This window comes from Micropterus dolomieu, linkage group LG02 (assembly GCF_021292245.1).
Source record: "Micropterus dolomieu isolate WLL.071019.BEF.003 ecotype Adirondacks linkage group LG02, ASM2129224v1, whole genome shotgun sequence".
NCBI lineage: Eukaryota > Metazoa > Chordata > Actinopteri > Centrarchiformes > Centrarchidae > Micropterus > Micropterus dolomieu.
In genome coordinates this window covers 17,506,063-17,533,318 of record NC_060151.1, presented here as the reverse complement: position 1 = coordinate 17,533,318, position 27,256 = coordinate 17,506,063, and the positions used below count along the sequence as shown (strand labels likewise).

The 27,256-nt window shown below is 43.2% G+C and overlaps 2 protein-coding genes across 2 annotated transcripts in view; both read left to right on the top strand.

Moving 5' to 3' along the window:
• The window catches only part of prkar1b (protein kinase, cAMP-dependent, regulatory, type I, beta), a 70,326-nt gene extending 57,291 nt beyond the window's left edge, over positions 1–13,035 (top strand). Inside the window, exons 9-12 of the mRNA XM_046029536.1 lie at positions 467–527; positions 2,913–3,034; positions 10,606–10,687; positions 11,591–13,035. Of these exons, the coding sequence (XP_045885492.1) occupies positions 467–527; positions 2,913–3,034; positions 10,606–10,687; positions 11,591–11,763 (438 nt within the window). The 3' untranslated portion in view covers positions 11,764–13,035. The remainder of the gene's footprint in view (positions 1–466; positions 528–2,912; positions 3,035–10,605; positions 10,688–11,590) is intronic.
• A 12,695-nt stretch (positions 13,036–25,730) lies between these two features.
• Positions 25,731–27,256, top strand: part of pdgfab (platelet-derived growth factor alpha polypeptide b) — a 22,683-nt gene continuing 21,157 nt past the window's right edge. Inside the window, exon 1 of the transcript XR_006824006.1 lies at positions 25,731–26,326. The gene's annotated coding sequence lies outside the window, so the exon portion shown is untranslated. The remainder of the gene's footprint in view (positions 26,327–27,256) is intronic.

The window sequence follows — 27,256 nt, the reverse complement described above, 5'->3', positions numbered from 1 at the left end:
GGAAGTGCTTCAATTACATATGACCAATGAATGAGCTACATGCACCCATGTGGGCAAAACACAAGTTAAAGTAAAATGAAAACCTGTGAATTCAGGTGGAAAAGAAAGAAATGGACTGCAGACTAGTAAAACATAATAACAAGGAAAGTGCAATAAATCTTCAAGTACAGTTTTCCAAGACTCTGTAGCAGCTCTCCAAAGCAGTCATTATTTGAATTCCCTTAGATTAGGACTAATGTTAGACAGTATGAGCAAGACTTTAAGTAACCATATTTTATTGATAAAAGGGAGAAGAGAAAAAATATATATCACTGTACCAAACTGCAATAAATCAGATCTCTTCTGCCGCTTGAAACTAAGCCATTACAATCACAATATTTAGCAGAACAATTGCAATTATCATCTTCATTATCATACAATGTGAGAGAGTGTGTCGGTGAATGTCTCTCCTCTTTTTGTCTTACAGGGCAGCACACTGAGGAAGAGAAAGATGTACGAAGAGTTCCTTAGCAAGGTCTCTATCCTTGGTATGTCTGTATCAAAATGTTTCACATCATAAAGACTTTCCAATGACATTTCTGTTTTTGTGTGCATTTATGAATGCAGTGTAGTGTGATATGTTTGCATGTGTATGCCATGTTATGCATTCACTTTTTACACAGTGTAGTCTAGAGTGCATTCAGTTAAAGCGCAACATACAGTATACTGTAGATTAGCCCACATAAACAGAGGCGCACGTTCTCACACAAGGCCCATAGCTGAGTAGGGTCTGTGTGTACAGTCCTAATCTCCTCGCACTGTTCATACCAAAGCCAGTCACACTCTGCAATGTCGCTGTGCGGACAATTAAAGAATAGGGAGTTAAGCTAAGCCTCTCTTTTCCTACTGGAATTTGGGTAAAACCAGCCTACACAGGCCATTGAGTTTGGAGGAATGGCGAATGAGATTCATTCAGACTTTCAAAACGAGTTGCAATTGGAACTGACGTCTCATCCCTTCCACTTGATTGTGTGTGTGTGGTGTATAGAGTAAGGCCATGCCCTCTGAGTTATTAGCTGGCTGAGTAAACACATACACTCAATTCAGGTCTTAGGAGAACATCTCTGCAAGGTCCCCTCTGTTTTCATTCGCCTCCTTTCTTCTGCTTCTCTCTTTTTGAGAGCCTTGTCGAGGCCTGTATTCAAATGCCCGCCTCCCTCTTCGAAGTGCTTTTCCTCTCTTTATTCCTCTTCCTGCCACTCTGCTTCTCTGCTCTACCTCTTTGAATCGGAGGAGGGGTAGGAGGCGGGAGTGTTTTTGTTTGTCTTTGATTTTTGAGATAGCCACGAAATTGGGCACAAGCCCTTGATGTCGAGGAGTGAAGGGGGGGAAAAACAACGTGTTCTTTGTCACACACACAGAGGCTTCATCCCAATGGTCAATGGCATACTATGTATGTGTGAAGCAAGGTGATCCAACTTGGTGCAGGCTCTGCGAAGCGTGAAATGTAGGTTCTTTAGTCTGCACATTTGTGTATCATGTTACGTGGCTAGCTGTTAAGGATCACTACTATAGGACCTGCTGCCTTTAACTTGCCGCCAGACAGAGGACATCCATCTGGGGCCAACAGGCACCACGGCCCCAACGGGAGCGACAATGGACACCTCCAACCGACCAGACTTCTCCTTTGTTAATCCTAAATACATACACATTTACACACACATAAATAGACACACCGGGATCAGTTACTAAGCACATCAGGAGACAACAGTCTCAGACTAAGAGATTCTGCTTTAGTTTTACGCGTCTAACTCACCTCTTAGTCAAATCAAAACAATGAATCATCCTTTTATCTAGACAAAGCTATAGATGAGGAGTGTTTTCACTGCAGATAAGTCACATTCCACACGTAGATGAATATAGACTGTTAAGATTGGGCAACGATAATCTGCTGAATTCTGAAAGAAGGATGAGCTCATTGGGCGAATATTCTATGTGCAGGTATTTAATTATTAGTGAGTCATCTTTCTATAAATATCAATAGTTCTGTGTTGCTCGAGACTCCTTTAGTTGGAATATTTTTCCCAGTCAGAATGTGTAACCAACTGTGTTTTTGGTTTTAGCTTGAATACCAACAGCTTCTAGAAATATCCCAGGCTAACCACGTCACTGTACATGTGGTTGGACGGTCGGAAAGACAGCTGTCGCCACCAGCTCTCAGGATCAACAAAAAAATGAAAAAGATAGATCCTATCACAAGTTTTTGGCAGGACTTATTTACAAATGGTCAGTTGTCTTCATGTATGTATGTATATTTAAAATGTAGTGGAGCCTTAGAAATAAATCTGCTCCTAGGTTTCATAGTCACCTATCAATCTAAATTAGTTTTAATAATATACTTGATTCCGTTAAGTTGATTCAGCCACTGAACAAACATTGTTTTCACTTTGGTTTACACTACACTATATTTATTTGATTACAATTTATCCTATACATATTCACTTTTACAAGCACCCAAACACCATTTTATCCTGAGCGAGCATCTCTCTCAAGGATACCTGACTGTACTGTGTGGTCAGACATGGATAATCCTCAAAGAGGACAGCTCTCTGTCACCACACTCCAGCATCAGTAGAGTTGAGGTCTTATAGATTTAGGGGTTAGTTTCAAGGTGTTTAGCTCCATGAGGCTCCATGAGAGGAGGGAGGAGGCAGGGGGATCTTAGATGTAATGGTCCCTGATGAATGACTGGATTAGCCCGAGGTAGGAATTACCGTTCCCACCAGCTTCCTGGACTTGTGCAAGAGACAACCCCACAGACCATGGAACACACACAAACAAATAGAGCATGTGTGTTTGTGTACCACCTGTTGCATTCATCAGCGTAAGCAGCACATTGTTCTTACTGATCTGTATGTATTTTCCATTCACAGAGTCTTTGGATAAGTGGGAACGTCTGACTGTGGCCGATGCTCTGGAGCCAGTTCAGTTTGAGGATGGGGAGAAGATAGTGGTGCAAGGAGAACCTGGTGATGACTTCTTCATTATTACAGAGGTGAGGTCTGTGGGAGGGTGTGTGTGTGCGTGTGTGGGGGGTTGTGTAAGATAGGATGTGTGGAAAATTTCCTTTACCGTCACATTTCATTTAAGCTGTATGCGTGACATATGGGCCCCAAGACAGTGTATGTGTTGTTAGGTGGGCACCCAGGCTGATGTACATGTCATCATGCAGAGACGTTGGTGGGCTCTTTGCTGAGATCGAAACGGATCCCATTTTATTGCCACCAGCAGACAGACTACCAGTGGTGTACCACCACAACCACAATTTCTGCGTGAAAAACCCCCTCACACTGCAGGCTTTGTGGAGCTGGGGCCCCTGCCGGAGTGTCATGAAGGGCCCCCTGCCTGTCATCCTAACACACTTTTGATTAACTCCATACTTATACAGCTTTCACCAGGGTCAAGTCAAGAGAGCCCTGTCAAGAGGGGGGGGCGGCACAATCTGCTGTGGTTTTGTCCTTGCCTCCTACTTTCCCCTCTCATTCTCATACTCACTTGAAGGCTAGTCTCTGTCAGTTGCTCTGCTCTCTGTCTAATTCTATGTCCAACAATAGTGCTTGTGAGGCGCGCATTGGTTACAGCGCATGGGAGTGGTTAGGTGCGGTTAAAGGATTTTTATCAAAGGTGCTGATTGATGTAGCGCTCCTTATACCTCTTTTGGCTCGCTCTCGTTCTCTCTCTCCACCTGTGCCCCTCTCCTCTGCATCCTTCTTTCATCTATTCTTTCACTCTCCAAGTTATGCCTCTCTTTAAACATGTGCATTACCATCTGTGAGTATTTGGACATCGATATACTTTCTGTTCTAATGAAGCACATTGCAGTTGAAATGCAACAATTAATATATGGTTAAAGATCTGAGTTTCAGCTCTAAAGATTTGATAGTGGTCACATACATTGTTGGATGAATGGTATAGAACTTTGTTTTATACATAACCCACAATAAATCCAGTTTAGCAACTGTTTTACATGCTGAAAACCAGACTGAAGGTTAAAAAGGGAAGATATGTAGATCCACTGATCAAAAGTAATTTAAATGTACATATATATATATATATATGTATTTATAAAAATGATTAATCTTTCTACATTGTTCATCTGATGTGAAGCCTCTTTAGACTCCTTCATATTAAAGCAAGCCAATGTAACTTTAGCTGAACTTTGTTCAGTGTGGTCACAAGTGACATTTACAGGATAATGATAAATGCTAAAACATAATGTAACAATAGTAAAAGTTGAGAAGAGCCATAAATCCAGCGAACTGACTCAGTTACAGAAACATCTATCTAAATTTTGCTTACATTAGCCACCATTGATCATACCAGACCAAGTAAGGCTATAGCAGCAAAAGCACTGAGTGTATTGAATTGAGCAAGGGTGAAATGTTTTGCTTATATATAAAATTTTTATTTATTTTTGTAAGCAAAAGAATGTATTGTTTCTTCTTTCAAAAGTTTTACTTCAGGAGCTCGTTGGCTTTTTAACCTCATAGACCATTGTTTCATATCAAATATAATTTGCTAAAGTACAAAGCCAAGCAACAAAAAAATGCAGCCCTGTCCAAATATTTATAGACTACTCTGTATATATCTCATACACACCTCCCATTATCCGACCAGTGTTGGTCAAGTTCGGAGCCTCCAATTGAAGCCTCCTGAAGTTGCAGAAATCCTTTAAAAGCCAGTTTGACTTTGCAGAAGATGGACTCAGTTTGGGTTTTAGGACACAAATATAGCAGTTAGCAATTCATGACTCATCAATCTGAGACTTGTACATTCCAGAGAGGAGAAAGGGCGAAATATGCAGAGGAATCTTGAGAGAGGGGGGGTTATAGGATGGAGAGACGGAGCAGGAAGAACAGAAGAGGGGAAGGAGTCTTAGCAGGCAGCTCGTTCCAGTTTGTCATCGAGGTCTGTGTGAGTGTGTCACATCAGACACCAAGCCTCATCATTATTTAGAATAGGCAGGATGCATCCACACTCGTCGCTAAGGAAGAGGGGCAACTTCCCAACTTTCTTATTCTTTTCCTGAACAAGCATAATATTTTTTAGCGGCTCCGTCTTTTATGTCATCACCCTGCAGTAGTTTTTGCCTCTTTCTTTAATCCACTTTCCCTTTCTCCTATCACCCATTTTACTCTAAACTCTCTCTCTCAGTCCTTACCATCCTCGCTCTCTCACCCTATCTCTCTCTCTCTCTCTCTCTCTGTCTCTCATGCAGCGGGGCCTAAATTTCCCAGAGCAGGGTGGACCGTGGTGGAATGTGTGTTGCTGACTTTCACACGGGGTCAGAGGACCCAGCCTCCCGTGAGGGAGACGAGAGAGAGAGAGGGAGAGAGATACGATGAGTCAGAGAGGGCAGGGAGGGACATATAGTGAGAGAGGATGATTCGAACAGGACCACAAGTAAGGCAGGAGGGAAAGACTTTGTGTGAGATTGTCCTACAGTAATATCAGTCTCGCCACAACTTTCCTCCTTCGCCATCCTCTCCTCTTTTCCTTCATGCGCATGCCTCTATGTCTTTTCATTAAACCAGGTTGATTTCGGTGCTCTGTTCAGTCAAAACTCTCCCATTTCCCTCACTCTCACTCCCCCGCCTCCCTGTTCCTCTCTCTGTCTCTTCTCACTCTTTTGTTGTTTCTGCGGTTTTGGAGCATCAGCCAAAGACCAACCCCACAATCACTAATTACATGCTGCTGATGGGGAGGATTAACAAAACGGAGGTACAGTATAGAGACATCACTTTCTCTGCCCGGTGGGGGGAATGGGACTCTAATCAAAACTGACATGTTTACATTTTTTTCTCACACTGTACTAACAAGCCTTTACAGCACTCCGAGCGCCGTGAAGACTCAGCCTCACCTTCCCTCGCATGCCCTCCCTCCTCCCTTCCTCAGGGCTTATGCCCCTAAGCACCCAGTATGCACACTCTTTCTCCCTCATGTTCATACGCTTAAGCCCAGCACCCTGTCATCTGTGGTCTCACCACTGCCACCTAAAACGGTGCATATGAAAAGAGGGAGAAGGAGTTGTGAGGAAGCTTGTTGAACATCAGAGAGGCAGACGTCAGTGAGCGTTTTGAAACGGTGTTGAAAAGAAACATGTTGGATATGCTGCTTGTTACGTACACGGTTGTCTTTCAGTTTTCTTTACTTGTTTTCTTTACTAATCTTTTAGCAGAGGTGGGACAGAGTTGCTGTTTTGCACAAGTCACAAGTAAATCTCTTTTTCATCTCTTTAAGTTAATGGGAGGGCAATTTTACATTTCTGAAAAACACTCAGCATGGCACAAGTCTGAAGTGAGTGTCGTCAGATTAACGCAAAGCAGCACAACGTTAAAAACACACGGAGATTTAATGCTCGTCTGATTAAAATCAAGGTAATACATTTATTATGGTAGTAAATAGAATCAATTTAACAAACTCAGATTTCTCTCATGTTAGATCAGTCTATGAAATGTTTTCCCCTCCCGACCACACTAATAATCAGGCCAGTCAGAACTGTATTCTTATATTTTCACCTTTTATGTTTCATTGAATACATGAATATCCAGAAAAGCCTTTCGCACGCAGCATGTGAGCGAATAGGAAGTAAATAAGAGTCCCAACTTAACGCCTTAACGTCACTTTATGCTTTGCCACTGTCTGACATTATAAAAGAGGCAGCAGAATTTGCTATTTAATAAATAATAAATCTGAGAATTTATCAGGGCGGGGGCGAGTGCTCCTCATGCTGCATCTGAGTGTTATCACATGAGGGATTTATTTAAAATCTTATTTATCTTATTTTTAATCTTTAAATTATGAGTCATCTGTGTTTTATTTTGAAGTCAAGTCAATCAGACTAACGACTTGAGTCTTCCTTATGCCCAAGTCATGTGATTCCTGCCTCTGGATGAAAATTCAGTAAAGATAGGCGACGTGTTCATCCTCTCTGCTAATGCATTTACTCTCATCTCCTCCCATCATCAATCTAAACAACAACTCAGTGTGTTATCATATATTTGTCCTTTGACCCTTCACAAAAGTAATCACACTGAGGGGATCTGAAGGGTCCCTGTGGGTCATACAGCAGAGAAATCCCCTGTGGGCTGTCTACAATATATGGCCTGTTCCTGTAACCTATGTGTATGCGCTGACATGCAATTTAGCTGATGGAGCCAAACACAGCTTTTGTAGACTGGAGATCAATTCAGGTAAGGAATTAAGTCAGTTTTGTCTAAGTGCAGGAATATAGTCACAAGAACAAAGATAAAAATTAACAGGTCTTTAATTTTTTGAGAGTGGAAGAGTGGAATCGTTGTCTATGTGCGTGTGTGTGTGTGTGTGTGTGTGTATGTGTGTTGGCGTTTCAGTGAGAAGGTGCAGACACTGCCGGTGCTGGGTGGCCTTGTGAACAGGCTACTCAGGATATCACCTTTCTTCCTCCATCTCTGCTTGTGCCTCTGTCTCTCTTTCTCTGTGCCTGTTGTGGATCCAGCGGTTGTTACTTCCTAGTACATGCAAGACGCTACATTTTGACATGCCACCACGAGCCGACTCGCTACGCTCTGCATGTGGTATGAGTGGGTGCGAGTGTACATATTGGTTAAGGTCAATATAAGGTCATCTGACCAGCAACACCCCTGCTCTTTAAGTTGTTTCACACTCTTTTCCTCTCCTCACTCCATTTCTCTGAGACTTGTTTACTATTCATTCATTCATACTTTCTGTTTGCTTTCCCTTTCTTCTGTTGTTGCCTGTTCTTGGCACCCTGTGTCAGACAGCGTGGTGAGGAGAACCTTCGATGTTTACAAAAGAAATATCTGTCCCTGGGGTGGTGCAGTATGTGATGGTTATCTGGACCACACTGGGTGAGGCCTGTTCACGAATGAACTACTGTACGTGACGGTGCTGCACTGTCTCACTTTCTTTGTTTGGACATGAATGGAAAGGAGAGGAATCAACTGGTTGTAAACACAGGAGCTTCGATGCCCCATCCCCCTCATCCTCTCCCCATTCACATCTCTTTCTGTTTCATACCACTTTTGCACTGAGACCGCTTGTTTAGTGCGGTGTGATGAATTTCAGTAAAGTTAAACTTCAGATCAAACATGGGAGATGGTACAGACGTAGTATAATTCATGGTATTTCCTTTCTTTGGTCATCTTATGAAATGTCAATGCAATAACCTTCACTCAGCAATGATGGGTAACTATCTGTCATTGTGTTAACATCCCCTGTTGGAAATAAAAAAAAAGAAGTGCAACAATGTTTTTACTCTTGGCTGAGGTGGAAAAGTTCATGTAATAGTGGGAACGGACTTAGCGAATAAATCACAACTGACATGAAGCCCACAGCTTTTTTATCTCAACACACTGATCTTTTATATTCACATAAAGGTTGTGGGTGTACACATATATTTGCATTTTCTGTAGGCAATATAGGAATATAATTTCCACGACAGTTGCAGCAAATGGCTTGCTGCAGTCTAGTAACCCTCTTCTTCTGCTTTGTTCACATTGTGGCTTAAATGCCATACCATATGCAATGAAAGGCCTCACTGGTCAGCATAGCAGCATTTTAGTACAGCAGGACAGCAGACACAGGAAGATACCAGTCTCGAGCCTTCAGCCTCATGCTAAGGGCAGTTCAGATAACTGTACTAGGTGATCAGTTCAGGTCCTGAGACTGGCTAATCTTTGATCAAGAGGCCTAATCACACACATTTCATGCAGCAGTCAAATTGTGATTTTAGCTGCAAACCTCATCATCTGTCCCACTTGTCAAATCATGCCAATCCAGCTACACACAAATACACACATTTTTATATATCACTGCAAAGTCCAACTGAAAGTGCGCTGTTATGTAAAAAAAAAAGTCATTATAGAGCTTATTTATGTGCTAGATTTTTATTTTCTAATTCCACAGGCCAATTTGAGGTGTTGTTCCAGCATTTAAAAATGTCTATTAGGTTAGATTAAGCTTATAAAAAAATAGGAAGCCAGAGCAGTAAATAGGAATAGCCTAAAAAGAAGATTTTCAGGGAATAAATGTCACTTTCACAGATGCATAGCATAGCATAAGAAAAAACTTCCACCTCATTATAAACCTCCTATCATCTTTTTTTAGGGGAACATGTGAGTAGGGCCACAACACTTATAACATCACCTTCAGCCATGGCCAGCTATAGTCCCACTCCACAGCTCAATTCGCCCTTGTGCATTGCACGTCTGATGATTATGGCATTATGGCACAGTTTGGCTAAGTATCACTTGGAGGTCATGTCTCACACACAGTATGCCCCACTTACTTAAACAGTATCCCCCACTTCTCCACAGTTCATTTCAAGCACAAACTCGCTAAGTCACACACGGATCCCTTTCACTGAAATACAGTTTCACCTTTGTATGCCTTCAGCAAAGAGCTGGCAGTTTGGGGGTTCTCATTAAAGCTCATTATATTCATATTTAACATTATTAGCCTGGTCAGCAGAAGGGGCAGAGGGAGCAGAGAAGGATTAGAGACAGCAAGAGAGCGCTGGAACGGTCAAGTCTGTTTTATGACACAGTCCAAGACAAGCTGGGAAGTTTCCCTATGGATTTTTTTTACCTGCTACCAATTACAGCTGAACTTGGGTCCATGTAAATGTCTAGACATCTACATCAAAAACACATATTCTGCCTGTATTTCAACATGTGCACGCCAAACGTATGCTCCATCACATACAAACAGCCATGCTTTTGAGAAATGTGTTTGGCATGTTAACATGGGCGCACAGGGCATCAACAAGTACAACTCTTATGGCTCATATGCAAAGTTAAGTACTCAAACATGTGCTCATTCAACAGCTGCAGGATACAACGTGAACTGTTATCATCTGTTGGGCCGAGTGAACGGAAATCAGATGTCCTCCGTTATACTTTTTAGATGACTCACACACTTGAACACACACAACAACCAGCGGGTGATGGTAATAAGCGTAGCGTGGTTGTTCATAGAGTCCAGTCAGTTTGTCCAGCAGACATCAGCTGTTGATTTTCTCACTTTATGTGTGTGTGTGCATTTGCGTCCGAGTTTGTGTTTTCACTCCTTGTCATCGTAGCCTGGCTGTGTGTGTCTGCAAATGCACAATAGACTACATGCTGTACACGAAAGTGTGCTGGTGTTTTGGGGTCGTTTAGGGACACTTTAGCTGGAGTCTTGGACAATACAGTTTTAGCTTAGATGTTTGTATTTATTACACTCTGGAGGAAATAAAGCAGAACCAATCAGCATTTGTATCAGTACCCCGTTGGAATATCTGAGTATGTGTTGTTTTTTGTTTCTGCTCATTCCCACAGAGCAGGTGTCCGTCCCACAGAAAAGTGGGCTAAATCCTGTGCACCTGTGTTCTTATGAAGCAAAGGAATTTCTCCTTGGCTTAATCCTCGTGATGGTTTTCAGCCTCTCGCTAAATAACTCCTCCTTTTTTCTCACTTTCCCTTATTCACCAACACCCCCTCCTGCTTTCATTTCTCTGTCTCTCATCCAGTTCTTGTCTGTGTTTCCTTTCTTTCATCCAACTCTCCTTTTCTTTTCTGTCTCCAGGGAATAGCCTCTGTTCTGCAGCGCAGGTCCGACAATGAGGAGTATGTAGAGGTTGGACGCCTTGGACCCTCTGACTACTTTGGTGAGTGGCTCTTTGCCGATGAGGCCTTTTCCCCCTCCAGTTTGGCAGCACGCATACGAAGCTATTGGTCTAAACAATAAGTGGTTTATATTATAGCTGTTATTTAGCATTAGAATTATAAATTGTGCAAGTAGAAACACAAACATAGCAACTCTGGCAGGTCACGTAGCAGAGAAAGGTCAAAAGATGGTTAAAAAAAAAGTGCAGCATGAATAACTTGTCTTAATGTTTATAAATATTAATTATAATTTTTCATTTCCATCCAGTGAATTTTAAGCAGAGGTTTTGCTGTAAAATTCTGTAACTCAGTGTCTTCATTACCAAACACACAAAAACAAAAAAAGTACCAAAAACAACATTTGGTCTGCAACTAACTATTATTATTATTAATATCAATTCATCTGCGGATAAGTTCCCAGATCCCAAGATGTCATCATGTGTACAAAACCTGAAGAAATTCTTTGTACAATTGTACAAGACAAAGAAAAGCAGTAAATGAACTTATCTTAGCACCAGTGATTTAGCCCTTTTCTCTCGTGAGTAGTTTTCTTTTGGCATACTGTTTTGAGTCTGTTAGTTGTCAGTCTGCTGTCGCAAAAACAGATTAGCAGGATGGAAAAAATTAAAACACGAAAGAGACAATCAGAGCTGCTGCTCACAACAAGGCACTTTTGTAAATAGTATCAGAATGCATCAGAATTATTTATTACACAGCGATACATTAATGATGCTGAAATTGAATTCATTTGAAAAGCTTAGACGGCATTAATTGTCCTTTATACACAAATCATGCACATGAAGAAGTTTTTTTAAAATTTTTTTTACAGATGCTCAAAACTAAACAGATTTGGAACACATGTTGATTGCCTTCTCTCCTTCTTCCTCCTCCTCCTCCTCTTCCAGGTGAAATCGCCCTGCTGCTGAACCGTCCCAGGGCAGCCACTGTAGTCGCCCGTGGCCCGCTCAAGTGTGTGAAGCTGGACAGGCCTCGCTTTGAGCGTGTGCTGGGGCCGTGCTCAGAGATCCTCAAGAGGAACATCCAGAGATACAACAGCTTCATCTCCCTCACCGTGTGACAGGTCGGCCCCTCAGGGCCCCACCAGCAGGGGAGGGCAGCATCAGCATCAGAGTTTTGATCCGTGGGTGGGAAGAGGTGAGGATGCGGGGTGAAGGACACGGGTTTTACATCCACAGTGACAGGGCGCTCGTTTTCCTGCTTGTTTTGTTTTTCCATTTTGCTTGTTTTCTTTCATTTTATTTGATCTTGTGCACTTTGACTTGACCTGTGCTGTCATGTAGCTTTATGTCAAAAACAACATGCAGGAGTGTAAAAATCAGAGCGAGGACAGAGATCATACAACTGTAAATGACTCATGGATACAGTGCGTCAGCTGTATATGGTGCATGCTTCTAGACTGACAAAGAATGGCGTTTGCACTTTCATGAATTCGGATGAATTATACGGATGAATTCAGGAAACAAGAAGAAAGTAAAGTCATGTTTACGTACAGCGGGGGGAAGTGAGTACACATTTCTTTTTCTCGCTGGCTGTGGTTTGCCTTTTTATCACTTCTGGGTGTGCGTGGTGCCATATCTAAGTCAAATCAGGCCCACACTACACAGACCTCTGTTCCCTCAAGCATAGATGTAGAGGTATGAAAAAAACCAAATTTTTGCCTGTTTTATTCATTTTTAGTGCTTCTTAAGTGTGCTTTTACTGCTGTCATCAGTTGGGGGGGTTGATAAATTGAGTTATAATTTTATGTGGCGTGTGCCAGCCAGATTAACTGACAAGTTGCTTTTTTTTCTCAAGAAATCATCTCTATCCCAATATTCCCTGAAGTGGGTTCAGTCTGAAATGTGAGCTGTGGTATTCCAAAGGTGCAGTAGTGTTATCAGTCCAGTCCACAATCACACAGTCTGAAACACACTGACACAAAACACACAACCATACTGTATACGCTTACACTGTCTCAGGACTATGTGAATCTTCAACACACACACACACGTCTTACCTGATGCTTTTTTAAGCTGCTTTTTTTTCCTAGGTGAAAGCTTTTGCACCATTTTAGTTTGTAACATTCGTCCAATACAGAAGTTTGAGTTCGCTGTTTTTAAGACATGACTTGTATGTTATAAATATATAAAAGAAAGAGGTAGAAAATATACTTGTGTTGCTTTCCTTTGATCTACTGTAATCTGCCAAAGTTGCTCACCTGACCCAGCGACTGATGTTGTATTAAACAGGACCTTAAGAAAAAAATCTTTCTGTATTGTCTCTCTCTGTATCTCATTATTTCAACTATCAAACCATCTTGAGCAAATAAAGGTAAGCTTCTGAAAATCCTCTTGAGTTGAGTCGTTATTTTGTCTTGATCAGACCCTCCTTATGTGCGAGAATGTGATTCTTTTTCACATTTTTCCCCCCTGGGTTTATCCCAACTTCTGGCATCCTCTCCTCCTCTCCTGTCTTGACTTTTCTCCCACACCCTACCTCCCCTAATTGTAATAGCTCTAAAGTGAAAACTGCCCATTTCAGTCACACTTTTCACATATTTTCCTACAGGTACCTCCTCGCCATCCTGGCCTCCACTCTCCTCTGGTCTCCATCCTTATCACGTTAAGCCAAGTGTCAGTCATCCGTCAGTCTGAGCTGTCAGAAAGCCTCAGAGTTCCTCCCAGCTAGTATACATCACAGTGGACTAAAGCCTCTGCAGCTTTGACACATTCCTCTTCATCTTAATGCCCACTAAATCAACTAAGGAATGTGGCCCCAACTCGCCGACATTGAGTTTAGTACCCCCCTCCCCACACATGCACACATGCTAACACATACAACTTCATCACTTTGACAATACACACTAACACAGATTAACCCACAAACACACATGTTCGAGATTTGTAGTTCAGTGAAAGTATTGCTCTCCCATCTGCAAGGGTTTGGGGTTAGATTTCCAGCACAACATTTATATATATATGTACTATATATTGTACATGACTGCTTTTTCTCTCATCATGGACAAGCTTACTGGTGCTGTATGTTCTCAGTTATCATTTGGTTGCAGACCACACTGACAGTAATGCAGCTGCTGACTCTTACATGAATTTATATTTTCTCCTCAGTCACTTTGTGGATCACAATTTCATCTTTCCTGTTCCTTTTGCTTCTTTGATTCAGCTGATTGTGATTTCAGTTGCACATCATCCTAAACATACTGATTGAGAAATAGAACATCATTCTAGATACCCCAAAGGAGGCTAGATTGATAAAATGTAATCAATTTTATATGGCTGGATGTTCCAGAAAAAGCTCATTAGTGGACCTTGAGTTTGGGATTGTTTAGTCAAAGTGCTATTTCCAAGGTCAAGAAGGCACTTTCAGGTTTCACTTGCAATAAAGACGTGTAAAAAGTGGTTTGGATGCAATCTTAAAATATACAGAGGTCCAATGCTAACAGATCCTTCTCCATGACATGCTCATCATCAGTGGATAGGATTTGTGTGGATGAATTGACTTCATTCAAAGAAAAAGCTAGTAAGTGGACCTTAAGCTGGGATTGTTTTGTCAAACAACCTGCATGACCGTCTCTCCCAAAGAAAGCATTTTTGATAACAGTGCTAACACCAGAGTGAAAACTCAACCTGACCTGACCTTGCTTTTAGATGCGTGTGTATGGTTGTGTGTGTGTGTGTGTGTGTGTGTCCAGACCACCTGATCGCACAGGACCATTGCTCGTCTATCCTGGGTGGGCCAGTTTGAAGACAAAACTTGGTACTCTCGCATGTGCAGTACGATGAAGCCTTGATACCGTGGCACTGTGCCAGTGTTAGAAAAAGATTGCACAACCAAACACACACACTTTCACACACTCCTTTACCAACTTTTAATTTAGGTCACTCGGTTCTGTGTTTGGGTCCTTTATGCTTTCATAGTCCCATAATCTGTCATACTGCTCCTGTGGTCCCACTGTGCCTGTAACACAGACCCAAAACATTTCACCAGCTAAGCTAACACCAGTTCAGGTAACAGCCCTTTCACATTGAAAGCAACATGATCATCAGGTTAGGAGAGGCATCAACACTCAGTCAACAACAGCCAATTAAAAAGGACTTTTTTATGGAATGATTCTACCTGGCAAAATGGCCAAAAAGTTGATTACAGCCATATAAACCTTATCAATTTTATTCACTTCTACATGAAGCACTGCAAAAGTGTTGCTTGGAGAGCATCCAATTATAAGGCTGATTTTCACAATAAACTGTTAAATGTTCGATTACAGAACTGAACAAGCTCAAGGCTGCTGGATAAAGATTGCTTAAATGCCTCAAGGCTACACAGTGGAATATCTTCTAATACAATTTGGTTAAATGTTATGAGTCTTTCAACACGTGTAACATCTTTTTGTAGTTGTTATAAGTGAAAATATGCTTTCCAATATCTGTCTGTCTATCTGTCTAATCATTAAATGATCTCTGATCTGCTTTACCTGACATATCTCTCTGACAAGTTGCGCTGAGAGTTTCCGCTCTCATTTAGTGCACAGAAATGATCCATGAGAGGTGGACCGCAGCAGTAGCAGGGACTCGGGAGGATGAATGACCCCAACTACTTCCCTGTCCCTTTTTCACTGCTGCAGCTTGGCTCTAATACAAGTCCCAACTACTCCCTCAGCGGAGTATGTGTGTTGCGAGACTCTTGTGTATTTCATTGTCCAAACAAACAAGAGGCCAGACTGTAGGGTGAGTAGACAGAAAGGATGCACAGGATAAAGATGGAGATGGAGGAGGCGACGAACATGCATGATGAGGAATGTGTTTTTTAAGTACCCTCCTGAGTGGTGTGAAGTCTACCCTGAACCTCTGAGATACATTTTAAAGAATTTAACCCAGCATGGGAACGTTTTGCCTCCTCATTTACAGGATGGCTTCTTAAGTGCATCCCCCCAAATTCCAAGTTTTATATAAAGATTGCCAAAAATTTACAAGATAAAATGCCTGGGAGTGATTTGGTGTGTGTGTGTGTGTGTGTGTGTGTGTGTGTGTGTGTGTGTGTGTTTGTGTGTGTATATTTGTTGCATCCCATAACCAGACACAGCCACCCTTGGTCTCATGAGAGAGAATGTTTTATTTAGTGCTGCATATTTAGATCTGGCGCTATCAGCGTAGCCCCATGGGTGTGCGACCCTCACCCCCTCTCTCTCTTTCTCCCTGATTCTCTTTTATTTCCTGCCCTCTTCTCCTGCTCTCTGTGTTCCCAGAGCCGCCATCTCTGGAAGATCCAGGCTAATTAAAATGCCTGCCAACACTGGGCTACAACCTCTATTGATTCTCCCTGCCTTCTCCCTCCTCCGTGATCCTTACACCCTAGTGGAAAAAAATCAACCCCTATCCGCCTGTGCTAATGACCAGAACCTTTGATACGCAGCTCTTTTCTTGTCAATATATCGATATATTGGGCGTGGCGACCTGACCGTTCCAGAGTTCAGCCTGGCTGGGTCGAAGCTCTCGATCCAGGGGCATCTCATCTCTGCCCAGTCCCCACTTCTGCTGCTCTGATTCTCAGCTCTAATCGTGACCTTCTCGGGTCAGGGGTCACCACCCAAGCTTGGTCACAGGTGATTGAGCAATAGTGAGGCTGATGGGATTGAAGGGTTATGGACAAGAGGGGGTGTCGAGCCGAGGTCAGGGGGGAGAAGGAGAGTCAGAAATTGGGTCAGGAGATCATCACAAGGTCCGGCTCAGTTAAACAGCAGCCATGCTACATAGTGACAACTGAATAACTTAGAGGTCGGTTTTGTTATACTGGAACAAACAAAACAAAAACGTTAAGCATTACACTCATATAACGGTGCAATGAACAATTAAAAATATATCAAAATCAGCACAACCAGAGATACCATCTTATTTATTCCATGCGTTATTCTTCTGTGTCACAACCTGGTGCCTACATTATCCACAGTTCAACTGGAAATTCAGGTGTGTTATGCTAGTAGCTAATTGAGCCACTAGCCTCAAACAAAGATGGGGGTGGGCTGCGGGGTTATGGTAAGCTCCCACTGGTGCTGACTCAAGTGACATCACTGGATGATATTTATCAGATTTTATGCAGCTCCTGAACACCTATAAACTGACTAGCATGTGTAATATCTACACAGTTCCCCTTTAACAAGGCAACCATCTTTGAAGTAATAGTCATAAGCCAACTCTAAGTAATTGAAATGATTTACTTTGAAATTATGTCCCCCCGCCTGCCGCTGTCTTCAAAGGGACACGTCCTTTGCCACTTTTCCGCAGTGAGATATGGCCGACTGCCTCCGAGAAAAGAAAGGAGAAAGAGTGAAAGCAAGAAATGAACGAGGGAGTGAGATAGCATCTGTTTGTTTTTCTGCTTTTCTTTCCCAAGCTTGTTATCGTTCCTCATTTCCTGCTGGACGACAAGTAAATAATTCACATGTATACATTTACCAACACTGAGATCAGGCCTCCCTGACTTGCCTCAATGTTGGCCTCAGTTTCAAAGCTATTCCCAGCCAATGGCGCTTTGGTGACTCGCCTCCAAACGACGTGTAGAAAAAACAAACAAAGGACTGAAATGTTCTCCCAATATTCTGCATGCTCCAGGGGAAAAATTGGGTCAGTAACATTTTTGTGAGTGAGATATTCCATCACGCACATGACTCTGCAATCTCCTGCCCACGATGATCCCGACCCAGCACAATCCATCTCTTTACTTCGCTTCTGACTTCTCTCCCTGGGGAGGCAGCGCAGCAAATGTCTCAATTGTTCCTTTTTTTTGCAGGGCCTCCTACTCTCTGAGGAATCGTTAGGGTTTTGAGTGCGGATCATAAAAGTAGTCGAACTCTGTCCTAATCACATTAGGAAGATGAAGGAATGCAGTGAGCGAAAGGTTCCTGTTGGACTGTTTAGGAAATGGTCTATTTGGGAAAAGCCCACTCAGATAATGTTAATAAATCTTTTGCTTTGAAACAATCTAGATGGATGATTTGCTCAAGACTATTACGATTCCTGCACTCTGGAGATGCGATGCTCCAGGTAGGACTGGGACATTCTTTGATATCTGGATAAGATTCGGCATCCTCCCCAGGAACAAACATGTTTTGGGGATCTATTAGATGTGAGAGCTTCACTAAGTCTTCCCTTGCATCCCAGAAGATTCCCCTCATCCCTCGTCACACAGCCACTCACTGCAGGTGTGCAAAGTCACAAGGCAAGGGCTGTCAAGTGTCTCCTGATTATCAGGCCACCCTACACATCCGCAACCCTCCAGCCCCTCTTTAAGGACCCCCAAATCCATTCAACGTCCCAGCTGTACCCGGAGCAATGCCCCTGGGCTGAGGCAGTGGCTGGGGAGTCCACAGGGGTGACCCGGCTCTCCCTAAACCCTGCAGGAATGTGTGGATTTGAGTGAGTGCTGTAACCAGAGAGCACTCTCTCCTATCTTTAAGCCCATAATGGAGCCACTTCCTGTTGATAATCAGTTTGTTGTGATCTCCCTCTGCCTTGGGATTTTGACACTTCATCTTGAGTCCTAGGAAAGGAGGAGCTAGGAGAGGTGTTATTATGGTGCTAGCCTGTGTAGTGTAATGACAGTGAGGGGTGGCATCACAGCCTTGGGGACTAAGAAAATGTGTTTTTTATTTTTCGAATTTGAGTCATATATCCTATAACAAACCTCCATGTATGCACATATGCACACATGTATGCGTCATTCTTTGATGCAGGGGCTCTAGGGGCTTCCGTGGATAGCTGTGTTGGGGGTGACATCTCCGGTTAAATTCTGGCAGGGATGTTTCCAAGTTTTACTCGTTACTTTCTACTCTTTACTATCAAATAAAGGCAACCAGGAAAAAAGGAATGGGGGTCTTGCCCTCTCATTTTTTCCCTGTCTTTCTCTCTCTCTCTCTCTCTCACTTGCTGACAAATATCCCTCAGTGCTGGATCTTGTACTGCTTTTATTGCCTCCAATAATAACAACAACAACTACAATAAAATAGCCAAAAACCTGCTGTAATTATTTTTTAAAAGCAGCTATGGTGCTGCTGCCAGAAGAGCTAGCTGAGAACTTGTTAGGGTAGGGGGCTCACATTTTACCGCCGTTACCACGATGCGTGCGAAACAGCATCATGGCATGGCCTATAAACTGGATAGGGCTTCTCTCCTGGAGGTTAAGTGCTTTCATGGCTCAGTTAGGTGTGTGGTTGCTATAGGAATGGTGCAGTGTTGAGGAAAATCTCAGACACAAGGGCCTTGCTCTGTGTCATAGTATACCTCGAGCTGTATTGGGCCCTGGGGCTGATGGCACATGATAAAGTGGTGAGCAACCAGGTGCGCCAAAGTGGATTCTCTAACTGGTCTCAATCACCCTTTAATCCAGGGGTTTTCTTTTAGTGGCATCTCTTCCTTCAAACCCTTGCAACCCTTCCTCGTCTCCTCCCTCCCTCTCTCCTCCTCCTTCCATCCAAGCCTTTCCTCTTCATCTCGTTCACGGATAGCTAATGTCGCTCAAGTCAAGCAGAGAAATTTCTCCTTAATCCCCCTAAACCCTGCCCCCTCCCACATGCACATCCCCACCTCCATCATCACGGTCACCAGTGGTCCCCCCATCTCATGGTCCCTACACCATCAGGCCCCACTATGGCTAGTGAAAGACAAGGGGAGGAAGGAAGGGTAAATAACAAAGTGAAAGCCCCATCTGACATTCCAATTGGTGTAATTATGGGCTTATCGGCTCCCAATACATTTCTGAGGACAACCCCTGAGAGCTGAGCTTGTCTGTCATGTAGATACATAAAGATGGCCTGTGTGGTCCATTTTGCTTATGGTATGTTTTTTGATTAGCTTTCAAATAAGGCTCTGTCATCCCCCCCCCCCCCCCCCCGTCTACTTTTCCATTCCTGATATTAGTTTCTTACTATTTGTTGGGATGACTTTTCTTTGCTGGTCAAAGCCATTTCTTTCCTATTACCATTGGTGCATAATCCTATAAACTCTCATTTGTTTATTATGAGTATGTCCCTGTGTATGTTTCATTCTTTAATGTCATTATTTCAGGGCCAGATTAATGTAAGGCAATATTAGTCAGATAACTTCCCGTAGGCACCAACAGAAAGCTTACATTTGTGCCACTAGAATGTCTGGACTGTACACGTAGACCTCAAATTTTCCTCCATCCCCTTGGGACCGCAGTGACACAGGGCAGCTCTGTCTCCCCCTGTCCTTTCCACATCGTCCTGCTCCGGCTTTTGATGTCCGTGTTCCAAAAGTCTGATTTGTGGGTTAGTCGTGTCCTCCCCTCCTTGCCTCTGGACCTACAGAACATGGGGACGCATTGGGAGTTCCCAGAGTTTTAGGGGAGCTGGAGTGGAGAAAGGAGGGGGGAAGGTTGGGTCAGACCACCACAGAGCTGGGGAGACCCCTGTCTTCCTCCTCGCCGGTTCCCACTGCTCCCAACACGGCACACACATGTTGAAAAGGTCAGGCCTTGATAGACAACAGAGCACCGGCAATTACGCTGCTATGTCTCAGTGGCTGGAAGTCCCCTGTTTTCTGTGTGAGTGTGTGTGTGTGCAGAAAGAGAGAGTGTTTTTTTTTGTTCATAGAGAATAAAGAGGCAGTGTTTTAAGGGGGAAAGGGAGCTAGGAGAAGGGAACTGCATGTAAGGACTTGTACCCCCCAATTGCTTCAGGTTTGTCTGTCTGTCCATTTGTGAAATATGGAGATTGCGCATGAGGGATTGCAGGTGTGTAATTGTTAGTGTATAGGTTTGTGTGTTCATTGTAGATTCCCAAATACACAGTTTGTCTGTGTATGTAAGAGAGAATGCATGTGAGTGTATGTTCATACCTGAGCTAAGTAAGTTTGTTTTTCTAAATGGGATTTCCTTTCAACATCTGGAGCTGAGGCTTGCTGTTTGCTGCTTCCTCCTTACTGTTGTGGTCGGAGGCTGCGGTCAGGAGTCCATCTCTGATCTAAACAACCCCCGAACCCGCAGGCACTGGATGCTGAGGCTGCACGGAAAGTGCAAAAACACACACATACAAACACACACACTCTCCCACACTTTCTTCCAGCGGGTTTTCCACTGTGTTCTCGCATCTGTGTCATTTCTCCTTCACACCGGACACCTATTTCTAGCTTTCCAAGGATGGCTTTCATGGAGGAGTACAGAGTGAAAAAGTCAAGGCAGCGTTATGACAAGAGCAGACCGCAGTTTGACGATCTGGAGATCACACAGAGAGGATGCCGTGGTCCCTTAACAACTGCAGTGTGCTGCCATAATGTATAATGTGTTGCAGCTGGAAGTTTACCTTGCATACCTTGTACCTCCAGCTTTGTGCATTTATGTGTGCATGTGGCTTAATTTTTGATCCCAGAGGTGGACTTGACTACGCAGTTGTGACTTATGAAAGAGTAGTTGGGCATTGTGCCCCCTGAATGCCTGCACACCTATAGTGCCTTAAAGAAAAAGTGGTCCGGAGGCGTGCTGAGAGGCCCCACAGAGCACTTTATTCATGTTGCTGTGCATGTTAAGAGAGGTGAAGGCCTGTAAATGGCTGCCAGTAATCGTCCGTATGTTAGACCAGTACTAAGTTCTAAGAAAAGAATGGCTGCTGCCTCCTTCAACTGCTTAATATTTAGGTGAACAAGCAGTAAGAGTCTGTGTTTGAGTCTTTCTCAGTGTGAATGTGCACATGTGCGGCTGCTTATTTATGTGTGTGGAAGTTGCCCTGGATATGCACTCTGGATAATTTCCAAGTCCAATCTATATCACTACCAGCCTCTGGAATGTACCTTTGCTCCTAGGAAATTTCACCTGAATTACTTGTGTGTGTGTGTGTGTGTGTGTACATGAGTAAAGCAACCATAAATGTTAGCACTGTTTCTAATGGGCTAATTACAAGACACACGCTTGTGTCAAATAACACAGCTCCACACTAAAAACATCAACACACAACACACTAATGGAATCAACTTTGTCATCATAGACACTGATGAGTTAGTTAGGGCTTTAGTTAGCGGAGCATAATTGTGCCCTGAGGAGGAGGGAGGAGATCACTCGGTAGTCTGCAAAGGACCTGCACCTTGTGTCAGTGACTCATGCAGGCTCATGATATGACACCAGGTTAACGTCTGTGTTTGTTCCTCTGTTGCAAGGCAATCCACTCGGTCTTTGACATTATATGGTGGGGATGCCCAGTGGAAAATACGTAATAGCTTTCACTGGAAATGAAATATAACAATTGTAGGTTATCATAACCACCGTGAATATGTGGATATCAGTTCATTGAGTTTCTATTGTCAGCTCTGCTATCTTTTTATGGTTCCCCAGCGCACTGAAGTGTAAGATTCTTTGCTTTCTTTGCAGGGTCAGAGTTCAGCCACTCTGGGATGAAGTTGAGATTGGGTTATGGATGATAATGTGTGTGTTATAACACTTACCTGTACTAAGATCCCAAGTATTTTGCTTTGAGCGTATTCCAGAGGTGTCAGGACTGTATCATACTATGGATAATAAAAGACTATCACACATTTTTTAGATCTGACCTCACAGGGTCTTCATTAGGTCAAGGAAAATGATTTAATGGCCGTATATTTTTTGGTGGGGTGTGATAGAACAGGGGCAATGATGGAAATATGTCTAGGCCTTTATCATTTTATCCTTAAATCTGGTATGTTGTCATTTATAAGTATATTTGTATTTTGTCAATAAACCAAACCAAATGATGTGGTGCTAATTAGCAGAATTTTGGGAGCAAGACCACACATCAACCACCTCATCACCAGTATTTCCATAAATACCCACACGTCGCAGCTCCTCTTCTTCAGTCTCGCATTCTGCATCCTCCCCCCCCTTTCTCTGTCCTGTCTCCTGATGATCTTCTGATGACCAGCTGTTGATTGTGTGGTCCTTGCTAGTGAAATAGCAGTACATTCCAAAGTTCTACAGATGGGGGGGATGCTGAATGTAAAGTCTGGACAGGTACTGTATATAACATGGGACAAATAGATTTCCATAATCATGCTTTACCTCCTTTCTGTCTAACATCCTAATTAAAAGGTCATCTTTGCACTTGCCTTATTTTCTTATTCCCTAATCATCCTTCATCTTCATTAGTTTATTCTGATTATGAAACAGATCTGAAACTACAATCAACTGGTATTTACATAAAAAACATTAATAATAACTATAACCTTCCTGTCCCAGCTTAAAGATATTTGTGCTCACAAGGTCAAGACTCCTCAAATGACCACTCCTTCTAACCACGGAAACAGATTCACCCAGACTAAAACGCACACTCTAATCCCCCAAAAGGCAATGCAGCTCGTATCCACTACATTCTTCTTCCTACTCCATTGGGAACTATGTGTGGCCTCGGGTAGGGGGAAACGGGAGTCATCACCTTACTCAGAGAACGTCCTCTCTGCAGCGTCTTTATGGCTAGATTTACTGTGCACCAGCATCTATAAAACCATTTAATGGGGTTAATGTTGTTAGGTACACAGACCTCAGTTGCCAATAAACATGTTGCCTAATAGCTTATGCAGAAAAGAAGGTGGGAGAGAGAAAGAGAATTATTTCTGGTAATTTCTTCTTCTCCCCTTGAAATGTTTGTCTAGTGATTCTTTTCTCTCTTTTGCTGAGTTGAGTTTGTTTTCCCCACCTGGTGTAATTTTTTTTTGTTTTTATCTTCTGCTCACCACCTCTATCCTCTCTGTCTTACATGTGCATCACTCTTCTGTGTCTCAAGTTCAACTTTAAGTTTTTAAACCTCAAACATCTTAAAGCACCATTTTGTAAGACGTCAACACACCCACATCATCCCCACCTGGTACTTTTTTCCTTTTACTCACTTAGTGTTGTAGTCAAGGCCACTCAAACCAAGACCAAGTCAAGACCAAGACCAGAGTTTATCAAGACCGAGACAAGACCAAGACTTTTAGGGGCTGAGACCAAGTCGAGACCAAGACCTAGGGAGGATGAGGCCGAGTCAAGACCAAGACCAGTTCCCCACATTACATGACACACAATAAAATGTGGAACAAGATCATAGGTAGTTCTCAAATTGTTCTGAAAGATCCACATTCCCATTACAGCACCCACATACAAATACCAAGAGCTGAAATCAACGTAAGCATCTTTATTCAACACTGCTTTTCCATGCTTAACATCACGGGGAGGGGTGACAGTCATTAAGGAGAACAAAACATTTTTAATTAGGGTTATTGGTTGCATTTGAAACAATATGTTTTACATCCAATCAAAGGTTAGGATGTTAACAAATAAATCAGACAATGCACAAGCAATTTAAGGTCTTGATTGGTCTTGAAATAAAATCCCGAGTTCTCAATGTCCGAGACTGAGACAAGACAGAGTACAAATGCGGTCGAGTTCGAGACGAGACCATCAAAAAGTGGTCTTAAGACCGGTCTCGAGACCAAGACCAGTCCTGAGTAATACAACACTATCTCTCCTACTGTATGGCCTGCTCCCTCACCTCTTCCTCTGACTCCCAGTTTTCCACCATGATGCGCAAAGTACATCTGCAAGAAACATGATTCATGCATGTCAGTGAGAGGGCACATCCAGGCAGGGAGGCTGATCTGTGATGTAACCATGATGACACCATGGGACTGTTGCATACCACTAACCTGATGATGATAAACCCATCTGTCCCCAGGCCAGTATTAGTCATTTTGCCATAGCATGCAAAGTTAAACCCAGGAATCAATCTAAAAAAAGAAGCTTCAATAGGAGCAATGTGTCACATAAATGGCTTTAGCAGGGGACATTTATTATAAAAATATTACAATCATTTTACAACACTGGTACCATCCTAAATTGAACTTCATGGGCTTATTAAAATAGTTATGCTAATGACTCCACCAGCTGCTGCAGAGCTATCTCCATGCAGTGTTTCCAGCCACAACGCCCTTAGGCTGGCCTTGTGCTGTGCGATCCAGTTGAATGGACAAGGTGGAGTGCAGACCACCACCTGGCTGGCTGACCTATGGCTCCCTGCTGATTGTCACCTCTGGCTGATAATGTGTGTGTGCGGCACGCTGTCTCCGTCTGTGCCTCTGCTCCTGTAGCTATGTCTCATTTATCAGGCCCCTCAGGCTCTTCTCCCAGACCTCCCAGCACAGCACCACACAGCCTTTAGCTTCCTCACAACAAGTTAAGACCAGTTTGTTGTTAACCTGCTGTAAACTAGTTGCTTCATGTGTCCCAAATTCATGTCCGCACATGAGTTTTAAATTAATAAGGCAGTACTGGGTCATTGTCACCATCCTTACCATTTTGCTTGCTTTTTGAACTTTGTGCTAATAAGTAGATGTCGCAGATGTAATACATAAATTATATAATAGATAAATAGATTATTCTGTCTTAAACTCAAATACAAAATGCTTGCTTATGTTCCTATCTCATCATCACCACCAGACACCATCAACACCATCTTCACAACCATGATAATGATCATCATCCCTTTACATTTTATCCAAAATTGATTACATCCTGAGAATCATAAAACCTCTCCACCTCATCCTGGGTGACTTAATATAATTGTGTGTGACTTCCCCCTTCCCAAATTTGTTATTCAGTCACTGCCCTGATTGTTAACAATGAGGAGAGCAGTGTCTCATCGTGTTCATCAGCACTTTCATTGTCCTCCTTTTTGTTTCAGTGTGTCCACAGTTACTGCAATTGCGCATCCTTTCCAATCAATCAATATCGATTACAGCCTGAATCTCTGCATGGACTCTCTACTGAAGGGAATACATACACGCACGGGCTGTGTGTGTGTGTGTGTGTGTGTGTGTGTGTGTGTGGGGAGGGGGGGGGGGGCATGCTATTGAGTCTTAAATCATCCAACCAGCCAACCAGCTCCCCTCGCTGAATAGATGCACGATCACCGAAACGCGAGGGGAGGCGCAACGGGCACGGAGCTGCTGGCTCTCTATATCCAGCGGCTCAGAGGCGCTCTGACTCCATTCACCCACACAGCCAAGGACCTGTGCAGACTGCTGCAAGACAGGCTCTGGATAGCACAACACGGACAACTTTCTCCCTTGTGATTTTCTGAGAGGATCTGCTCGTTTGGATTATATTCTTTTATGACTATTAAATACTATCATATAGAAAATACTCGTGCGTCTTAATTCTGTGTAACTCCAACAGCTGCGTTGTTTGATATTTCAGTAAACTGTGCTGAAGTTTGAAGCCTGTTTGTTAGGGGGTGAAGGACAAGTGCAATGCGCGTCTCCTGGGATTGTCCCACTTGCGCCTGAGGAGCCATGTCGAGCTGCCGCACAGAGCCTGTTCAAGAGGACGCAGTCCAATGTGAATAACAAAAGTCAACGTCCAGGCTCTTAAGCTTTTCACAGTTACAAACAAGTGCAGCAACGGAGTCTGACTGAGTCCGCTGAGCAGCTCTGACACCCCGGTTTCTCTCCCCGAGGGGATGGTTGTGGATCCTGTGGGGCCAGGAGCGATTCTGCGGCTCCTACAGAATTACACATATTTCTTGATTGGGGTTAAATCTAAATTAAAGGGAGATGAGAGCCGCACTTTGCTACTTCCTGCTGTGGACGACGTACCTGCTGCTGGCCACCTCTGAGGTAAGGTTACCAGGACAGAGAGGTAGGGGGCTGGATAGACGGTGTCCCTCCGGTCCCATGTCATACACAGTAGTGCGGGTTTTTATTCTTGTGATGGTGCAAAGTGGTCACAGAGCGCGCATTTCTGCAACAGCTACACACTGAACCACAACTTGATGTCCTGAGAAAGAAAACTAACTTTTGATTTAAAGCCTGCAATGAGGCAGAGATAAGGTTAGGTTAGCGCGTAGCCTAATTCATTTAAAGTAACTCTTCATTTGAATGAAACTATAACCGATCCAAACTGTCTTTTCACAGAAAACGGTTGTTTAGACTGTGTGGCTATTTTAAGAATTCATTTTTCGAGACTGAATAAACAGCATATCAGCTCCAGTTACCACGAGGGTCAGTGACAACGAGCTTTTGAGAACTCAACATCGCGTCTGCACTTGGACTACTATCACAGTTATTTTTGGCTTTTATGCCAAATCTGTTTGTAGCCAGAGCCAACTGGGCAAACGTTTTGGTTGGGCTAAGCGCTTTCATGGGAACCGCTCCGGGCGATATAAATAGCCACTGTTCCTGTAAGGCTGCGCGGTTCGCTCAGCATGAGGTGCTGGCAGGACCGCAACAAGTGCCAAGTGTGGCGAGCTGTCGTTAACACGGGCGGACGTCGCCCCGATTCGTAGTGGAGTAGCCTACCAAATTCCTTTAGAAAACAGACGGTGTAATGATGTTTCAGCTATCAGCCAAGGGAACAAGATTAGTAGCATAAAACGAGAATTTAAATAGGCTTGGGTCTAATCTATTTGTTAATCCGAAATCCAATTAAAGCAATTAAATCAAAGCAGAAGCTAAATCAACTCACAATTAAATTTTTATGATCACAATCATTGTCCTGCATGCCAGGTACAGGCAATGGAAATATTAATAAGAAATATTATAAAATAT